At 43.7% G+C, this 16,084-nt stretch overlaps 1 protein-coding gene across 5 annotated transcripts in view; it reads left to right on the top strand.

Annotated features, from left to right (window-relative positions):
- LOC115200312 (solute carrier family 23 member 2) overlaps positions 1-16,084 on the top strand; it is a 69,633-nt gene that overhangs the window by 34,743 nt on the left and 18,806 nt on the right. For 2 of the 5 annotated variants that reach the window (XM_029763268.1, XM_029763269.1), the window contains exons 2-5: positions 6,017-6,210; positions 9,011-9,109; positions 10,845-10,961; positions 11,558-11,715. In XM_029763268.1, the coding sequence (XP_029619128.1) occupies positions 6,109-6,210; positions 9,011-9,109; positions 10,845-10,961; positions 11,558-11,715 (476 nt within the window). In that variant the 5' untranslated portion in view covers positions 6,017-6,108. Of the gene's footprint in view, positions 1-4,295; positions 4,423-6,013; positions 6,211-9,010; positions 9,110-10,844; positions 10,962-11,557; positions 11,716-16,084 lie in introns of those variants that run through there. The other 3 variants (XM_029763267.1, XM_029763270.1, XM_029763266.1) reach the window with 2 other exon arrangements.

The following is a 16,084-nucleotide window of genomic DNA, read 5'->3' as shown; positions in this document are numbered from 1 at the left end:
TTATTAAAGTGACCAGTGATTCTATGTATATAGGGCAGCAGCCTCTAATGTGCAGGGTTGAGTAACCGGGTGGTAGCCGGCTACTGATGGCTATTTAACAGTCTGATGGCCTTAAATCTTCTTCAGGATCGGTGGGTCCCCTGCGGGATGGTTGAGCTAATGTAGGCTAATGCGATTAGCATGAGGTTGTAAGTAACAAGAACATTTCCCAGGACATACACATATCTGATATTGGCAGAAAGCTTACATTCTTTTTAATCTAACTGCGCTGTCCAATTTACAGGAAGGGGCTGAGCACGCACCCTTGTGGGGCCCCGGTGTTGAGGATCAGAAAAGTGAAGGTGTTGTTTCCTACTTTCACCACCTGGGGGCGGCCCATCAGGATGTCTAGTACCCAGTTGCACAGGTCGGGGTTCAGAACCAGGGCTGTTGAAGGCTGAGCTATAGTCAATGATCACCATTCTTACATAGGTATTCCTCTTGTCCAGATGGAATAGTGCAGTGTGATGGCGATTGCATTGTCTGTGGATCTATTGTGGCCGTATGCAAATTGAAGTGGGTCTACGGTGTCAGGTAAGGTAGAGGTGATTTATCCTTAACTAGCCTTTCAAAGCACTTCATGATGACAGAAGTGAGTGCTACAGAGTGATAGTCATTTAGTTCAGTTACCTTTGCCTTCTTGGGTACAGGAACAATAGTGTCCATCTTCAGGAAGTATGGATAGCAGACTGGGATAGGGAGAGATTGTATATGTCTGTCAACACTTCAGCCAGCTGGTCTGCGCATGCTCTGAGGATGCGGCTAGGGATGCCGTCTGGGCCAGCAGCCTTGCGAGGGTTAACACGTTTAAATGTCTTAGTCACGTCGGCCACAGAGAAGGAGAGCCCACAGTCCTTGGGAGCGGGCCGTGTCGGTGGCGCTGTGTTATCCTCAAAGCAGGCGTTTTAGCTTGTCTGGGAGCAAGACGTCGGTGTCCGAGACGTTTCTGGTTTTCCCTTTGTAATCCGTGATGGTCTGTAGACCCTGCCACATACATCTCGTGTCTGAGCAGTTGAATTGTGACTCCTTTGTCTCTGTACTGACGTTTTGCCTGTTTGATTGCCTTATGGAGGGAATAACTACACTGTTTGTATTTGACCATATTCCCAGTCACCTTGCTATTGTTAAATGTGGTTGTTTGCGCTTTCAGATTTGTGCAAATGCTGCCATCTATCAATGGTTTCTGGTTTGGGTGGGTTTTAGTAGTCACAGTAGGAAGAACATCCCCTATACACTTCCTGATTAACTCTGTCACCGTGTCTGTATATACGTCAGTGTTATTCTCAGAGGCTACCCGGAACATATCCCAGTCCGCGTGATAAAAACCATGCTTCAAGATTGATTACGATTGGTCAGACCAGCGTTGAATAGACCTTAGCACGGGTACTTCCTGTTTTGAGTTTCTTACTCCTTCCTGTCTGTTTTTCTCTCTCTCTGTCTCTCTGTCTCTCTCTCTCTCTGTCTCTGTCTTTCTATTTCTGTCTATCCCCCTCTCTCTACACATTCTAATCCTCAGGGTATGTACGTTGGTTTATAAAGAAGTTGTCTTTTGGTTGTTTAAGGACTGTCATCTTTTTCCTTCCTATTAACTGTAGTCATAGGACTATCCCTCTGGGTGACGGTTGAGGTTATTCTAGGTGCTTCTGTAAAGTTTCGATTTCCTATTCTTGTACATTTCACTTCTGTTTCTCTAGAACTGCAATGACCGAGGAGTCTTATAACTGACCGTAAACACACTCACACAACACATTCTTTTGTGACTATTGCTGACATTACAATAACTATTCACACAATGTGCTTTTGTCACCTATAAGATGACATGAACAAAGATGATCTACAGTGAGGGGAAAAAAGTATTTGATCCCCTGCTGATTTTGTACGTTTTCCCACTGACAAAGAAATGATCAGTCTATAATTTTAATGGTAGGTTTATTTGAACAGTGAGAGACAGAATAACAACAACAAAATCCAGAAAAACGCATGTCAAAAATGTTATAAATTGATTTGCATTTTAATGAGAGAAATAAGTATTTGACCCCCTCTCAATCAGAAAGATTTCTGGCTCCCAGGTGTCTTTTTATACAGGTAACGAGCTGAGATTAGGAGCACATTCTTAAAGGGAGTGCTCCTAATCTGTTTGTTACCTGTATAAAAAACACCTGTCCACAGAAGCAATCAATCAATCAGTTTCCAAACTCTCCACCATGGCCAAGACCAAAGAGCTCTCCAAGGATGTCAGGGACAAGATTGTAGACCTACACAAGGCGGGAATGGGCAACAAGACCATCGCCAAGCAGCTTGGTGAGAAGGTGACAACAGTTGGTGCGATTATTCGCAAATGGAAGAAACACAAAAGAACTGTCAATCTCCCTCGGCCTGGGGCTCCATGCAAGATCTCACCTCGTGGAGTTGCAATGATCATGAGAACGGTGAGGAATCAGCCCAAAACTACACGGAAGGATCTTGTCAATGATCTCAAGGCAGCTGGCACCATAGGTACCAAGAAAACAGTTGGTAAGACACTACGCCGTGAAGGACTGAAATCCTGCAGCGCCCGCAAGGTCCCCCTGCTCAAGAATACATATACATGCCCGTCTGAAGTTTGCCAATGAACATCTGAATGATTCAGAGGACAACTGGGTGAGTGTTGTGGTCAGATTAGACCAAAATGGAGCTCTTTGGCATCAACTCAACTCGCCGTGTTTGGAGGAGGAGGAGGAATGCTGCCTATGACCCCAAGAACAACATCCCCACCGTCAAACATGGAGGTGGAAACATTATACTTTGGGGGTGTTTTTCTGCTAAGGGGACAGCACAACTTCACCGCATCAAAGAGACGATGGACAGGGCCATGTACTGTCAAATCTTGGGTGTGAACCTCTTTCCCTCAGCCAGGGCATTGAAAATGGGTCGTGGATGGGTATTCCAGCATGACAATGACCCAGAACACACGGCCAAGGCAACAAAGGAGTGGCTCAAGAAGAAGCACATTAAGGTCCTGGAGTGGCCTAGCCAGTCTCCAGACCTTAATCCCATAGAAAATCTGTGGAGGGAACTGAAGGTTCAAGTTGCCAAACGTCAGCCTCGAAACCTTAATGACTTGGAGAAGAGCTGCAAAGAGGAGTGGGACAAAATCCCTCCTGAGATGTGTGCAAACCTGGTGGCCAACTACAAGAAACGTCTGACCTCTGTGATTGCCAACAAGGGTTTTGCCACCAAGTACTAAGTCATGTTTTGCAGAGGGGTCAAATAATTATTTCCCTCATTAAAATGTGAATCATTTTATAACATTTTTGACGTGTTTTTCTGGATTTTGTTGTTATTCTGTCTCTCACTGTTCAAATAAACCTACTAAAATTATAGACTGATCATTTCTTTGTCAGTGGGCAAACGTACAAAATCAGCAGGGGATCAAATACTTTTTTCCCTCACTGTATTATATCAACAAGATAGCCGGGTGACCACTCTAACAATTGAAATTCGTGTCCTCAATGATTGAAGGCAGGTGGATCAGGTGAGACATTCTAATCAATGAGAGGGCAGATACGCGTATGAACAACAGGCACAACTAAGTAGTTGCCGGAATGCCACGTGCTTCCACTTATCAGTACTTTTGTAACAACCTAAACATTACAAAACTTCTGTTTATCATATAAGCCTCATGTAATTCTACTCTCTCCATACACCTCCATACACAAAAAGGCTGATCTCATGCGGACAGATTTTGGGCAGAGCAAATGCTCTCGCTTCGCCTCTTCCTCTCTGACATGAATGAACACTGAATTAACTCTCCCTCACACAACCCCACACCCCCCACCAACACACACATTGTACCCTTCAGCCTCCAGGGTTGGAGTTGGGGAGTGATGTGCTACCACACAGAGGAGCAGATGGATGGAATGTTGTCAACACAGACTCTCCTCCACCTCCATGGCTCACGCACGCACACAGGGAAACAGAGCTGTGTTAGTTTCTCACAAATACCACTGTGGCCTATGGGACAACTACACACACCACTGTAGTTTACTTTGGGACAGTCTGCCACTGTAGGACAGCCTGTTAGGGCATATTATTTCCATGTCACAAAAAGGTGTGCCTGTGTGATAGGTCTATAGCTGGAGAGAGAGGGACAGAGGATAGAAACCAATCAACCTCATGAATTACCTGACTGATGAGCGGTTAATGAATGTTGGCTGTCACATTAACAACTATCTTGCCCCCTTACCCCTCACCTGCCCGCCCCCCCCCCTCAGCTCTCTCCTCTCTCTCCATCTCTTTCTCTCTCGCTTCTCCCACCTGCCCCCTCCTCTCCCTCTTTCACCCCTTCCACACAGATGCACCCCGCTGCCCAGCTCGACAGGAGCGATGGGATGTGTCAACTAGGTACTTCACTTACCAACATTTAACACTGACCAGGGATGGGGGGGTTAGAAGACAGGGGGGGAGGGTTAGACAAGGTTAGGGGGGACAGGGATGGGGGGTGATGTCAACTAGGTACTTCACACAGCACCCCACATGAAGAAAGTAGGGAGGGGGGAGGATGGGAGAAGGGTTGGGGTATAATAAAGGTGGGGAAAGGGGGAAGCTCAGGGATGGTTTCTCAGAACTAGATTGAAGTCTCACTCCAGCAATTTTTTTTAATTTAACTTTTCCTGTTGAGTAACAATATCTCCAGGATAAATACAGTAATGTACACACACTTAAGGGTAAAAAATTTTTTTGAGCAAAATAGTATTTTAAGTACAAACTTCATGGAGTAGGCCATTCAAAGAGTTGGTGTCTGATGGTGCCCTCTGTCATCGGCCTTCCCCCTTGGTTGAGGAACAATTGAGAACGAAAGAGGAAAGTCCCATCCAACCCCCCTTCACCATTTGTGTCATGTCAGAGGACTCCTGGGCCACCTATTGAGATGTGCCTTTTGGTGATAAACTGAAAAGGAGACTGGAGTTGGACTTTGTTTACTCCTAGACTAAAATGTTCTCTGGAGAGTAGGCTTAATCTGTCATTTTTAAAGCTGGGGAGAGGGTGTTGAGAGGAAGGTTAAGTCTGACAGAAGGCCTTGTACAAGTTTAGAAAGATAGTGAAAGATAACATGCAGGGATAGACACAGCCAAAGGTCTTGTGTTAAAGTATAGAGTAGGGGGAGGGGTGAGACCAGGACTAGTCACAGGGCTAGACTGAGCCCAAGGCCTTGTCTTACATAAAATGGAGTTGACATGACACCAGAAATAACACAACACTGCCTGAGACCAACAAACTGACCTCCCGCTCACACCTCTTCCTTCTGCTTTTATTCCTTTCTCACCCTCTTCCCTCTTTCCTCCTCAGTCTATCCCTCAATCTCCTCCTCCATCCTTCCCTCTGTCTCTGCTCTCCTACTGTACCTGTCAACTCTGTTCTCCTTTCCACCCTGCCCCCCCTCTCTCTTCCATCATCCCCCATCCTCTGCCCTGTTTCTCATCGATCCCTGACAGCATACTGTATACATCTGGGGCTGCGTCCCAAATTACACCTTATTCTCTTTATAGTGCACTACGTTTGAGCAGGGCCCATAGAGCTCTTGTCAAAAGTAGTAGAGTGTATATGGAACAGGGTGCCATTTGGAACTCCTTTGGGGTCTCCCAGGCCCATCCCAGTATCAGGTCTCTCCACAGTCCTGGATCACATCTGATCTCTGCTCATGATCCATTCTGGGGTGAAGAGATGGTGACTGTGCAAATACTGATGCCTCAGGTCTGGGGCTCTGGAACCAGGACCAGACAGCTGTCTATCTGTAAACTCGGGTTTAAGCCCAACCCTGCTCTCCATCCACACACCACCGTGGAGCTTTTGGCCCAGTGGGCAAAAGGCCAATTTTCTAGTGTAGTCTACCTGGTACAGTAACCACTGTAATACTGTAGTCTAGATGACATCAAGGGCAGACTCAGGAAAGTTGTGTAGTAAATGATCCATCTTTTATCTCTCTCTCTCTCAGTAGATGACACAGTCCTGGACCATGTAAGGGAGCTGAAGGATCAATCTGCAGTGTTTCTACCGGAGCGAGCGAGGGAAGAGGAGGAAAATAGAGGAATGGGCGTGGGGAAGAATACCACCTCTATGTCGATGGAGGGAGGAGAAGGGGGAATGTATGAGGAGGAGAACAAACACAGCGCAGACTTCTACCCCATTCCGGTACGGTGTGTGTGTGTGTGTGTGTGTCTGCTTGCACTGGGGATTTAGTCAGTTAAAGCGGCAATCAGCAGTTACTACATACATTTTTTGACTTATAAATGAATTATATATTTACCCATTTGATTCTTAAAGAATATAACTTAGAAATGCCTCATGAGCTTAGTTCAACTGTCATACCCCATCAGAACCCAAAATAAATGTTTGTAGACATAGTTTTAAGCATGCTTTAAGGCCATAATTTTGTTATCATGGATAGTCAGTCATGGATGTCAGGACTGTCTATGAATTTGAAAGTGGTTACATTTGTCCAGGCCTGTCCCTCAGCTTCTTACCAAAGCAGAGGGGGTGTGAGCACTGTTATTGTTTCAACCACATATTGGCCCTTTAAGGGTCATCAAGTTGACACTGACAGAGGAGTGATGGTAAAGACAGGGTTTGGCCACCATACACAGAGACCTGTCATTAGGATCACTTGTCAGGGTCACACACGCACTGACGAACATCCACACACGCACTGACGAACATCCACACACGCACTGACGAACATCCACACACGCACTGACGAACATCCACACGCACTGACGAACATCCACACACGCACTGACGAACATCCACACACGCACTGACGAACATCCACACACGCACTGACGAACATCCACACACGCACTGACGAACATCCACACACGCACTGACGAACATCCACACACGCACTGACGAACATCCACACACGCACTGACGAACATCCACACACGCACTGACGAACATCCACACACGCACTGACGAACATTCACACACGCACTGTTAGTCTCCATGTCGTGACAATTTTGTTATGGCCATTTCCTCTTGGTTGCACAGTCCCCTCATGTAGGTCACACCACAAATCAACAATAATGGTTTCCCTAGCCACGCACACACACAGACATAATACTGTACTGAGGAGCCCAAACACAAAGCCTCTCTGGGTTTTGAGTCACTCAGAGATTTACGACTATATATCCTGTTTGTTATAACGATCCCATTCACATGCTCCTGTTACTGAATGGCTGAATCGGACAGAGGTGGATAAAGGGACACAATGGCTATCTTCAATTACCTGTACAGCCAGTCTCCCTCCCTCCCTTCTGTCTTTCTCTTCCTCCTTTCTTTGTCTTTCTTTCTTTGCCTCTTGTATTCATTCTTTAATCTCCCCCTCGATGTCCTCTCCATAGCTCTCTATCGCCATAGCTCTCTCCCAAGGGTACTAGTTTTGTGACGTCTAGGGATGTGATGTCTGGGGCAGCAGGTAGCCTAGCGGTAAGAGTGTTGGGCCAGTAAGTGAAAGGTCACTTGTTCGAATACCCGAGCCTACAAGGTGAAGAATCTGTAGATGGAACAACACATTTCACTGCACCTATCCAGTGTATGTGCCAATAAAATATTTTTTTCATTAACTAATGTCCATTAATACCAATGACAGACCTTTAGTTCATTCTAAGTTCTCTCATCTAATGACTGCTCTGTCAGCAGTGATATTTCCCAGCTAGTGAAAGATAGGCAGTAGGATGGAATGTGTCCCCGGGAAAGGTACACAGACACACACACACACACACACACACACACACACACACACACACACACACACACACACACACACATTTGAATGCCATTGACATTTGAGTCTGAACAAGAGTAGTTTGTTGTTTTTCATGCCTGGCAGACTAGATGCAAAGATGGATGAAAGTATGCAAAGACGCATCCTCAAATCAAATTTAGACAAATGACGCTGTGTGTGTGAGAGACTGAACACTGTCCTTCTATACTGAACTTCATCTGTGATTTGCTAACCAAGCCACAGACGGAGAACACGCATCCACAACAAACAGGACACAACACACGCACAGTGATGTCATGACCTTGGATCCCTACAGCGTATGTGTGTGCAGCAGAGTGATAAATACACATTTCAGCCATAGTAGTACCGTGCCCCTGGAGGGTTAACCCTGCTCAAGGGCACATAGACCTTTTTTTTTTTCACCTCGTCGGCTCGGGTCTTCAACTAATGAAGAAACTGATGTACTTATGGCCCAGTATTCCCAGAGATAATTTTCCAGGCAAAGTGCAAAGGCTCCCAAAGCAACACCCAGGCTGTCCTTTGTGTGTTATGTCTGATAGTTCTGTTAACCTTACCCAATCAGCATCAATGTCCTTGCTTTCCTTGAAATGTTCTCTCTGTTGTGCGTATATGAGTGTATATAAGTTGTGCTACTTTGTATAATGCAGTGTGAAATGTTTGTAAAATACTTACTAGGGTGAGGTTTTTGCAGTGCAAAAAAGCGTCACTGTTGTCAAAACACTACGTCACTGCAAAGGCACAGCGCATCAGCATAACACTATGGAAGTTTGTCATTTCTCTACCCCTACATTGGCTTTATACAGTTACTGAAAGAAATGCTGATACAATAATAGAGGGATAATGAAATATGGGTCCTTGGTACTCAATGTTTCATAGTTAGTTAGCCCAGATCAATGATTGTCATGTATCTGTCTGTGTGTCTGTCTGTGTATGTACAGTAGGTGGTTAAAGTATTGACATACATCTGTCTGTGTAGGTGGATGAAGTATTGACATGCATCTGTCTGTGTAGGTGGATGAAGTATTGACATGCATCTGTCTGTGTAGGTGGATGAAGTATTGACATGCATCTGTCTGTGTAGGTGGATGAAGTATTGACATGCATCTGTCTGTGTAGGTGGATGAAGTATTGACATGCATCTGTCTGTGTAGGTGGATGAAGTATTGACATGCATGTACTGTACTGTAGGTGGTGGTGAACGGAGTGGAACAGGCCGCTGGAGAGCAGGACACTGAAGACACTGAACTGATGGCAATCTACACTAAAGAGAACCAGGAAGGAGAGAAGGTACGAGACACACACGCATAGTTTAAACTCCTAACTCTCCCTTCTCCTCTCATACACTCTCACTCACCCTGTCCCTCCCCTACAACCTTTGTTTATCCCTGCTCTTTTGATCATCCTCTCTTCTCTGTCACTGTGACTCTGCACTTTTCCCCTTGTGTGAGAAAGGGAGAGAAAGATAGTCAGAGGCGAGGAATTTCTCGCAGGTGTCTGCTTGAATCTCTCCCTTTTTTCTCTCTCTCCCTTTTCTGAATCTCTCCCCTTCTTTCTTTGACTACACTCTCTTGCTGAATTGTTCAGCCTTTCCCTCTTCCATGCTGAATATTCTTCTCCCATCTCCTGCCCCTCTATCTGTTATGTTGCTGTGAAATCGTCAGCCTACAGTATGACTGTTCTGTGTAGTTTGTATCCAGGAATGTCTCCCAACAGGTCGATCGTGAGCTACCAGTAGCTTGCAGCCCACCTATGAGTAGCTCATCAAACAATTCAAACAATTCTGAAAGTACATGCAATTTTCATGTGTTCCACCGCAAACGGTCATAAACAAATCTCACAAGTATCAGACACCAGCAAGCTCCCAGCTACTATCTATTCAATGTAAAATGTTCATTATCCCACACCTGGTTAGCCACTATTGGCTTAAAAACCCAAACCTAACACAATATCTGCCAATTAACTTCCAGGAACATTGTCCCGGTCTGTCTATGTGGCGTGCGCTCGATTGTTTATCACTCCGTGTGTAGCCATTTAATGTGATTACCGTCTTGTGGGTTGACAGAAATATTTTCCCCAAAACCTTCTCAATTAAATGTTAACTGCAAAATAGGCTTACCTGGCAGAAGTATATCATCTCTATGTATTATTTGTTATTTGCAAACTTTGCCATGAAATGAGCAGCAGCAGTACAGATCCATCACTAGACGCTCAATTAAAGGGCCAGATGTGCTATTTTTCTTTAAAAAAATACATTATTTTACGTTTTATTTAACTAGGCAAGTCAGTTTAAAAACAAATTATTATTTACAATGACGGCCTACCTGTATTAAAGGGGAATTACATCAAAATAAAAAAATGGTTCGTTTTCAACCAGACAAAAAAAAAGTTGTCTTCTGGTGTGATTTAAGCATTGACATGGACTCAGAACATTTATTTGAGTTGTTTCTCTATTGACAATTATAATTTTAAGAGTGAAAATAAAACTGAGAACATAATTTGGGAAACTATAAAACAGAATTTGGGGGAAAAATCTCAGATTTTATAGGGCCCTTTAGAGTTATTTATTAACCATTATTTTACCAGGTATATTGACAGAACTTTCTCATGTACACCAAGTATCCGGGGACTAGTTGCAGGGGACAGGAGAAGAGAAGAATGCCTATTTGAAAGTTAGAAAAAAACAGCATGTTCCATTTTTAAAATGTAGCACTCATGCTAGAGAAGGTTGGAGACCCCTGCCTTATATAGTGCACTATTTTTGGGTGTGGTTAGTTTCAGGTTTTGACCTCCCTAAAGCAAACACACACTCAAATGTTTTATTTAACCTTTTATTTATAACCTTTTATTTAACTAGGCACATAGAGATTACTACCTGTAGGCTTTAATGCACTTAGTCTAAAAATAAAACTTAAGTCTTAAAACCCTTTGGTCCAGAGATTGTATACCCTGTGGTGTGTGAGAGTTTATAGTAGCCTACATCTATAATCTAAAAAACTGTCTTCTCACCTTTGCATGTGTGTAGAGTTCCATGTCGGAGACGTTGGACAGTGCAGACAGTATGGACGCCAGGAGAATGGACATGATCTACACCATCGAAGACACACCTCCCTGGTATTTGTGTATATTCCTGGGCTTACAGGTGAGAGACACACCCACAGCTCTGGTACCTCTGTTGTTTTGCAAGTACCAGATAAGCATGTGTTGTATGTTGGACTGTCTGAAAGTATAAATGTAATCTAAATAATGTGGCTTCCTCCTTGTCTCCTCTCCTTCATCTGCACTGATGTGAAAGCTAATTCCTAATAAAGTTCCTCTCCCTATTGCTTTCCTTTATCAGTGCTGATGATAAACAAGAGGAGACAAGGAGAGGAAGACATTTAAGTTCAGACTGTAAAAATGCAGCTAAGCCCAGGCCCAAAAAATGCCATCTCACCACTTATTCGAGTCACTTCCTCTTTCCTGTTCTATAACCCGTATCATGTAACATAGTTACATCAGGAGTGGGTAGACTAAGCCCCTCCCCTTTATACTCATGCTTATGAAACATACTGTTATGAAAGTTGATGCTCTGCTTCACAGACACACAGAGACCTCAATAACCTCAATCAATATTAACTCGGTCAATATTTACAAAACAGTCCTGTCTATTAACATAAACACATACACACTGTAAAAGGCCATCACACACAGTGACACACACATCTTATTCTAACCCTCTCTCACCTCTCTCTCCAGCACTACCTGACGTGTTTCAGTGGTACCATCGCAGTGCCGTTCCTGCTAGCTGAAGCCATGTGTGTAGGGTTTGACCAGTGGGCTACCAGTCAGCTCATAGGAACTATCTTCTTCTGTGTGGGAATTACCACCCTGCTACAGACTACACTGGGCTGCAGGTACACACAGATACACATACCTGCATGCATACATACATATAGTTGAAGTTGGAAGTTTACATACACTTAGGTTGGAGTCATTAAAACTCGTTTTTCAACCACTCCACAAATTTCTTGTTCGCAAACTATAGTTTGTCGGTTAGGACATCTACTTTGTGCATGACACAAGTAATTTTTCCAACAATTGTTTACAGACAGATTATTTCACGTATAATTCACTGTATCACAATTCCAGTGGGTCAGAAGTTTACATACACTAAGTTGACGGTGCCTTTAAACAGCTTGGAAAATACCAGAAAATGATGTCAAGGCTTTAGAAGCTTCTGATAGGCTAATTGACATAATTTCAGTCAATTGGAGGTGTACCTGTGGATGTATTTCAAGGCTGACCTTCAAACTCAGTGCCTCTTTGCTTGACATGGGAAAATCTAAAGAAATCAGCCAAGACCTCAGAAAAAAAATGGTAGACCTCCACAAGTCTGGTTCATCCTTGGGAGCAATTTCCAAATGCCTGAAGGTACCACATTCATCTGTACAAACAATAGTACGCAAGTATAAACACCATGGAACCACGCAGGCGTCATACCTCATGGAAGGAGACGCGTTCTGTCTCCTAGAGATGAACGTACTTTGGTGCAAAAAGTGCAAATCAATCCCAGAACAACAAAGGACCTTGTGAAGATGCTGGAAGAAACGGGTACAAAAGTATCTATATCCACAGTAAAACGAGTCCTATATCGACATAAACTGAAAGGCTGCTCAGCAAGGAAGAAGCCACTGCTCCAAAACCGCCATGAAAAAGCCAGACTACGGTTTGCAACTGCACATGAGGACAAAGATGTTACTTTTTGGACAAATGTCCTCTGGTCTGATGAAACAGAAATAGAACTGTTTGGCCAAAATGACCATTGTTATGTTTGGAGGAAAAAGGGGGAGGCTTGCAAGTTGAAGAACACCATCCCAACCGTGAAGCACGGGGGTGGCAGCATCATGTTGTGGGGGTGCTTTGCTGCAGGAGGGACTGGTGCACTTCACAAAATAGATGGCGTCATGAGGAAGGAAAATTATGTGGATATATTCAAGCAACATCTCAAAACATCAGTCAGGAAGTTAAAGCTTGGTTGCAAATGGGTCTTCCAAATGGACAATGACCCCAAGCATACTTCCAAAGTTGTGGCAAAATGGCTTAAGGACAACAAAGTCAAGGTATTGGAGTGGCCATCAAAGCCCTGACCTCAATCCTATAGAAAATGTGTGAGCAGAGCTGAAAAAGCGTGTGTGAGCAAGGAGGCCTACAAACCTGACTCAGTTACACCAGCTCTGTCAGGAGGAATGGGCCAAAATTCACCCAACTTATTGTGGGAAGCTTGTGGAAGGCTACCAGAAACGTTTGACCCAAGTTAAACAGTGTAAAGGCAATGCTACCAAATACTAATTGAGTGTATGTAAACTTCTGACCCACTGGGAATGTGATGAAAGAAATAAAAGCTGAAATAAATAATTCTCTCTACTATTATTCTGACATTTCACATTCTTAAAATAAAGTTGTGATCCTAACGGACCTAAGACAGGGAATTGTTATTAGGATTAAATGTCAGGAATTGTGAAACTGAGTTTAAATGTATTTGGCTAAGGTGTATGTAAACTTTCGACTTCAACTGTATATACACACAGATACAGTACCAGCCAAAAGTTTGGACACACTTACTCATTCAAGGGTTTTAATTTATTTTTTTACTATTTTCTACATTGTAGAATAATAGTGAAGACAACACTATGAAATATCACATATGGAATCATGTAGTAACCAAAAAAGTGTTAAACAACTCAAAATATATTTGAGATTCTTCAAATTGCCACCCTTTGCATTAATGACAGCTTTGCACACTCTTGGCATTCTCTCAACCAGCTTCATGAGGTAGTCACCTGGAATGCATTTCAATTAACAGGTGTGTCTTGTTAAAAGTTCATTTGTGGAATTTCTTTCCTCCTTAATGCATTTGAGTCAATCAGTTGTGTTGTGACAAGGTAGGGGTGGTATACAGAAGATGGCCCTATTTGGTAAAAGACCAAGTCCATATTATGCAAGAACAGCTCAAGTAAGCAAAGAGAAACGACAGTCCATCATTACTTTAAGACATGAAGGTCAGTCAATCTGGAAAATTTCAAGAACTTTGAAAGTTTCTTCAAGTGCAGTTGCAAAAACCATCAAGCACTATGACTGGCTCTCAGGAGGACCACCACATGAAAGGAAGACCCAGAGTTACCTCTGCTGCAGAGGATAAATGAATTCAACTGGACCTCAGATTGCAGCCCAAATAATGCTTCACAGAGTTCAAGTAACAGACACATCTCAACATCAACTGTTCAGAGGAGACTGTGTGAATCAGGCCTTCATGGTTGAGATTTTTGGTTCCAACCGCCATGTCTTTGTGAGACACAGAGTAGGTGAACGGATGACCTCCACGTGTGGTTCCCACCACGAAGCATGGAGGAGGTGGTGTGATGGTGTGGGTGTGCTTTGCTGGTGACACTGACACTGTGATTTATTTAGAATTCAAGGCACACTTAACCAGTATGGCTATCACAGCATTCTGCAGCGACACGCCATCCCATCTGGTTTGCGTTTAGTGAGACAATGACCCAAAACACACCTCCAGGATGTGTAAGGGCTATTTGACCAAGAAGGAGAGTGATGGAGTGCTGCATCAGATGACCTAGCCTCCACAATCACCCGACCTCAACCCAATTGAGATGGTTTGGGATGAGTTGGACTGCAGCGTGAAGGAAAAGCAGCCAGCAAGTGCTCAGAATATGTGGGAACGATGTGGAAAAGCATTCCTCATGAAGCTGGTTGAGAGAATGCCAAGAGTGTGCAAAGCTGTCATCAAGGCAAAGGGTGGCTACTTTGAAGAAACACCTTTTTGGTTACTACATGATTCCATATGTGTTATTTCATAGTTTTGATGTCTTCACTATTATTCTACAATGTAGAAAATAGTCAAAATAAAGAAAAACCCTTGAATGAGTAGGTGTCCAAACTTTTGACTGGTACCTGGGGAAACTGTAGGCAAGTGATTTGGCTATTCTTTTCCCTTGTTTGGTTTTAACAATAATCCAGACTGTGGGAGAAGACATCCATTGCATCACATTCTACACAGTGTGGTTAGGGTTAAGGAGTGCGTTATGAGATAGGGTAGGTATGTTGGTGTTCGGAGCATAATTATTCATTATGCTACACTTATACACCCCATCCCCCAGGTGGCAGGCAGAAAGAATCAACTGGGTCTAGGTTCTGAACCAAGCCTTGATAAAGCCATCAGTTTTACCTCAGTCTACAGGAAACTCTTTCCTTCGCTCTAATTTTCATTGTTATTTTTCTTTCTTCTTTAATGTCTTTCTCTCTCTCATTGTGGTTAGAGGTCAACATTTTACTCAGTGAGTTAGTGTGACTTGAGATGCCCTTCTGTTCTTTCCCTCACTCCTCCTGCCCACACTTTCTCCCCCTCGATCCCTCTCTAGAAATATGATATCCTTTAGAAATGCCACAGCCAGGTTTCATATTTGTTGCCATGGTTATTATTGCTACCAAACGTGAATGTGATGCTACATGTCATGCCACGTCATGGTAGTCTGTCTGTTGTTTGTAATTGTGTTTGTGCAGTCTGCCTGTCTCAGTCTCATGGCCCAGATACAGCAGCATTGACGGGAAATCACTGCACACACACACACTGGACACGCACACAGAAAGTACTCTCCTAGTCTCATGGCCTTGAGTGATTTCTTTCTGAAAGGAGAGAACGAAGCAGTATTTTTACTTTTTAGCCATTAGTGTTTTGTCTAACAGTCAGGCACAGCCTTGAAAAGAACTGCAGACACTCACCCACACGCGTACACACACAGACCAGCGGTATGGCGGACCTGTGTTTGCCTGGCACACACACACTCCGCTCAGGGAGAAACCAGGCATTCTGCCACATAGGACTACTGTGAAAATGGGTCGATGTAATTTTAGCTGTGGCCAATTCTACTGTCTTTAGTCCTGCAATTAGGACTGGTCACACAGAGAAGCATGCACAGCACTCTCTCACACACAGAGGACTAGCCTATACATAGCACTCACACAGATGGTAAGATCATGCACAAGTCACAGTTGATGTTGTTTTTCTGTGTGCCCTGTAGTAAACCTTAGAACTATGAACTCAAAGAAGAATTTGAGAAATTGTTAGCGAGATATCTGTTCTCTGCTCCATCATGTCTCGCTCACAACACACTCACAAAACGGCTGCTTGCCAACTCATCCAAAGTCAATATGATGTCCATCTTTTCACTAATGACCGTCATCTTTGTGTCACAACTCACAGCTATC

The sequence above is a fragment of the Salmo trutta genome, chromosome 9 (assembly GCF_901001165.1).
Source record: "Salmo trutta chromosome 9, fSalTru1.1, whole genome shotgun sequence".
Lineage (NCBI taxonomy): Eukaryota > Metazoa > Chordata > Actinopteri > Salmoniformes > Salmonidae > Salmo > Salmo trutta.
The sequence above is the reverse complement of the archived record's forward strand: the minus strand, read 5'-3'. Positions and strand labels throughout refer to the sequence as shown.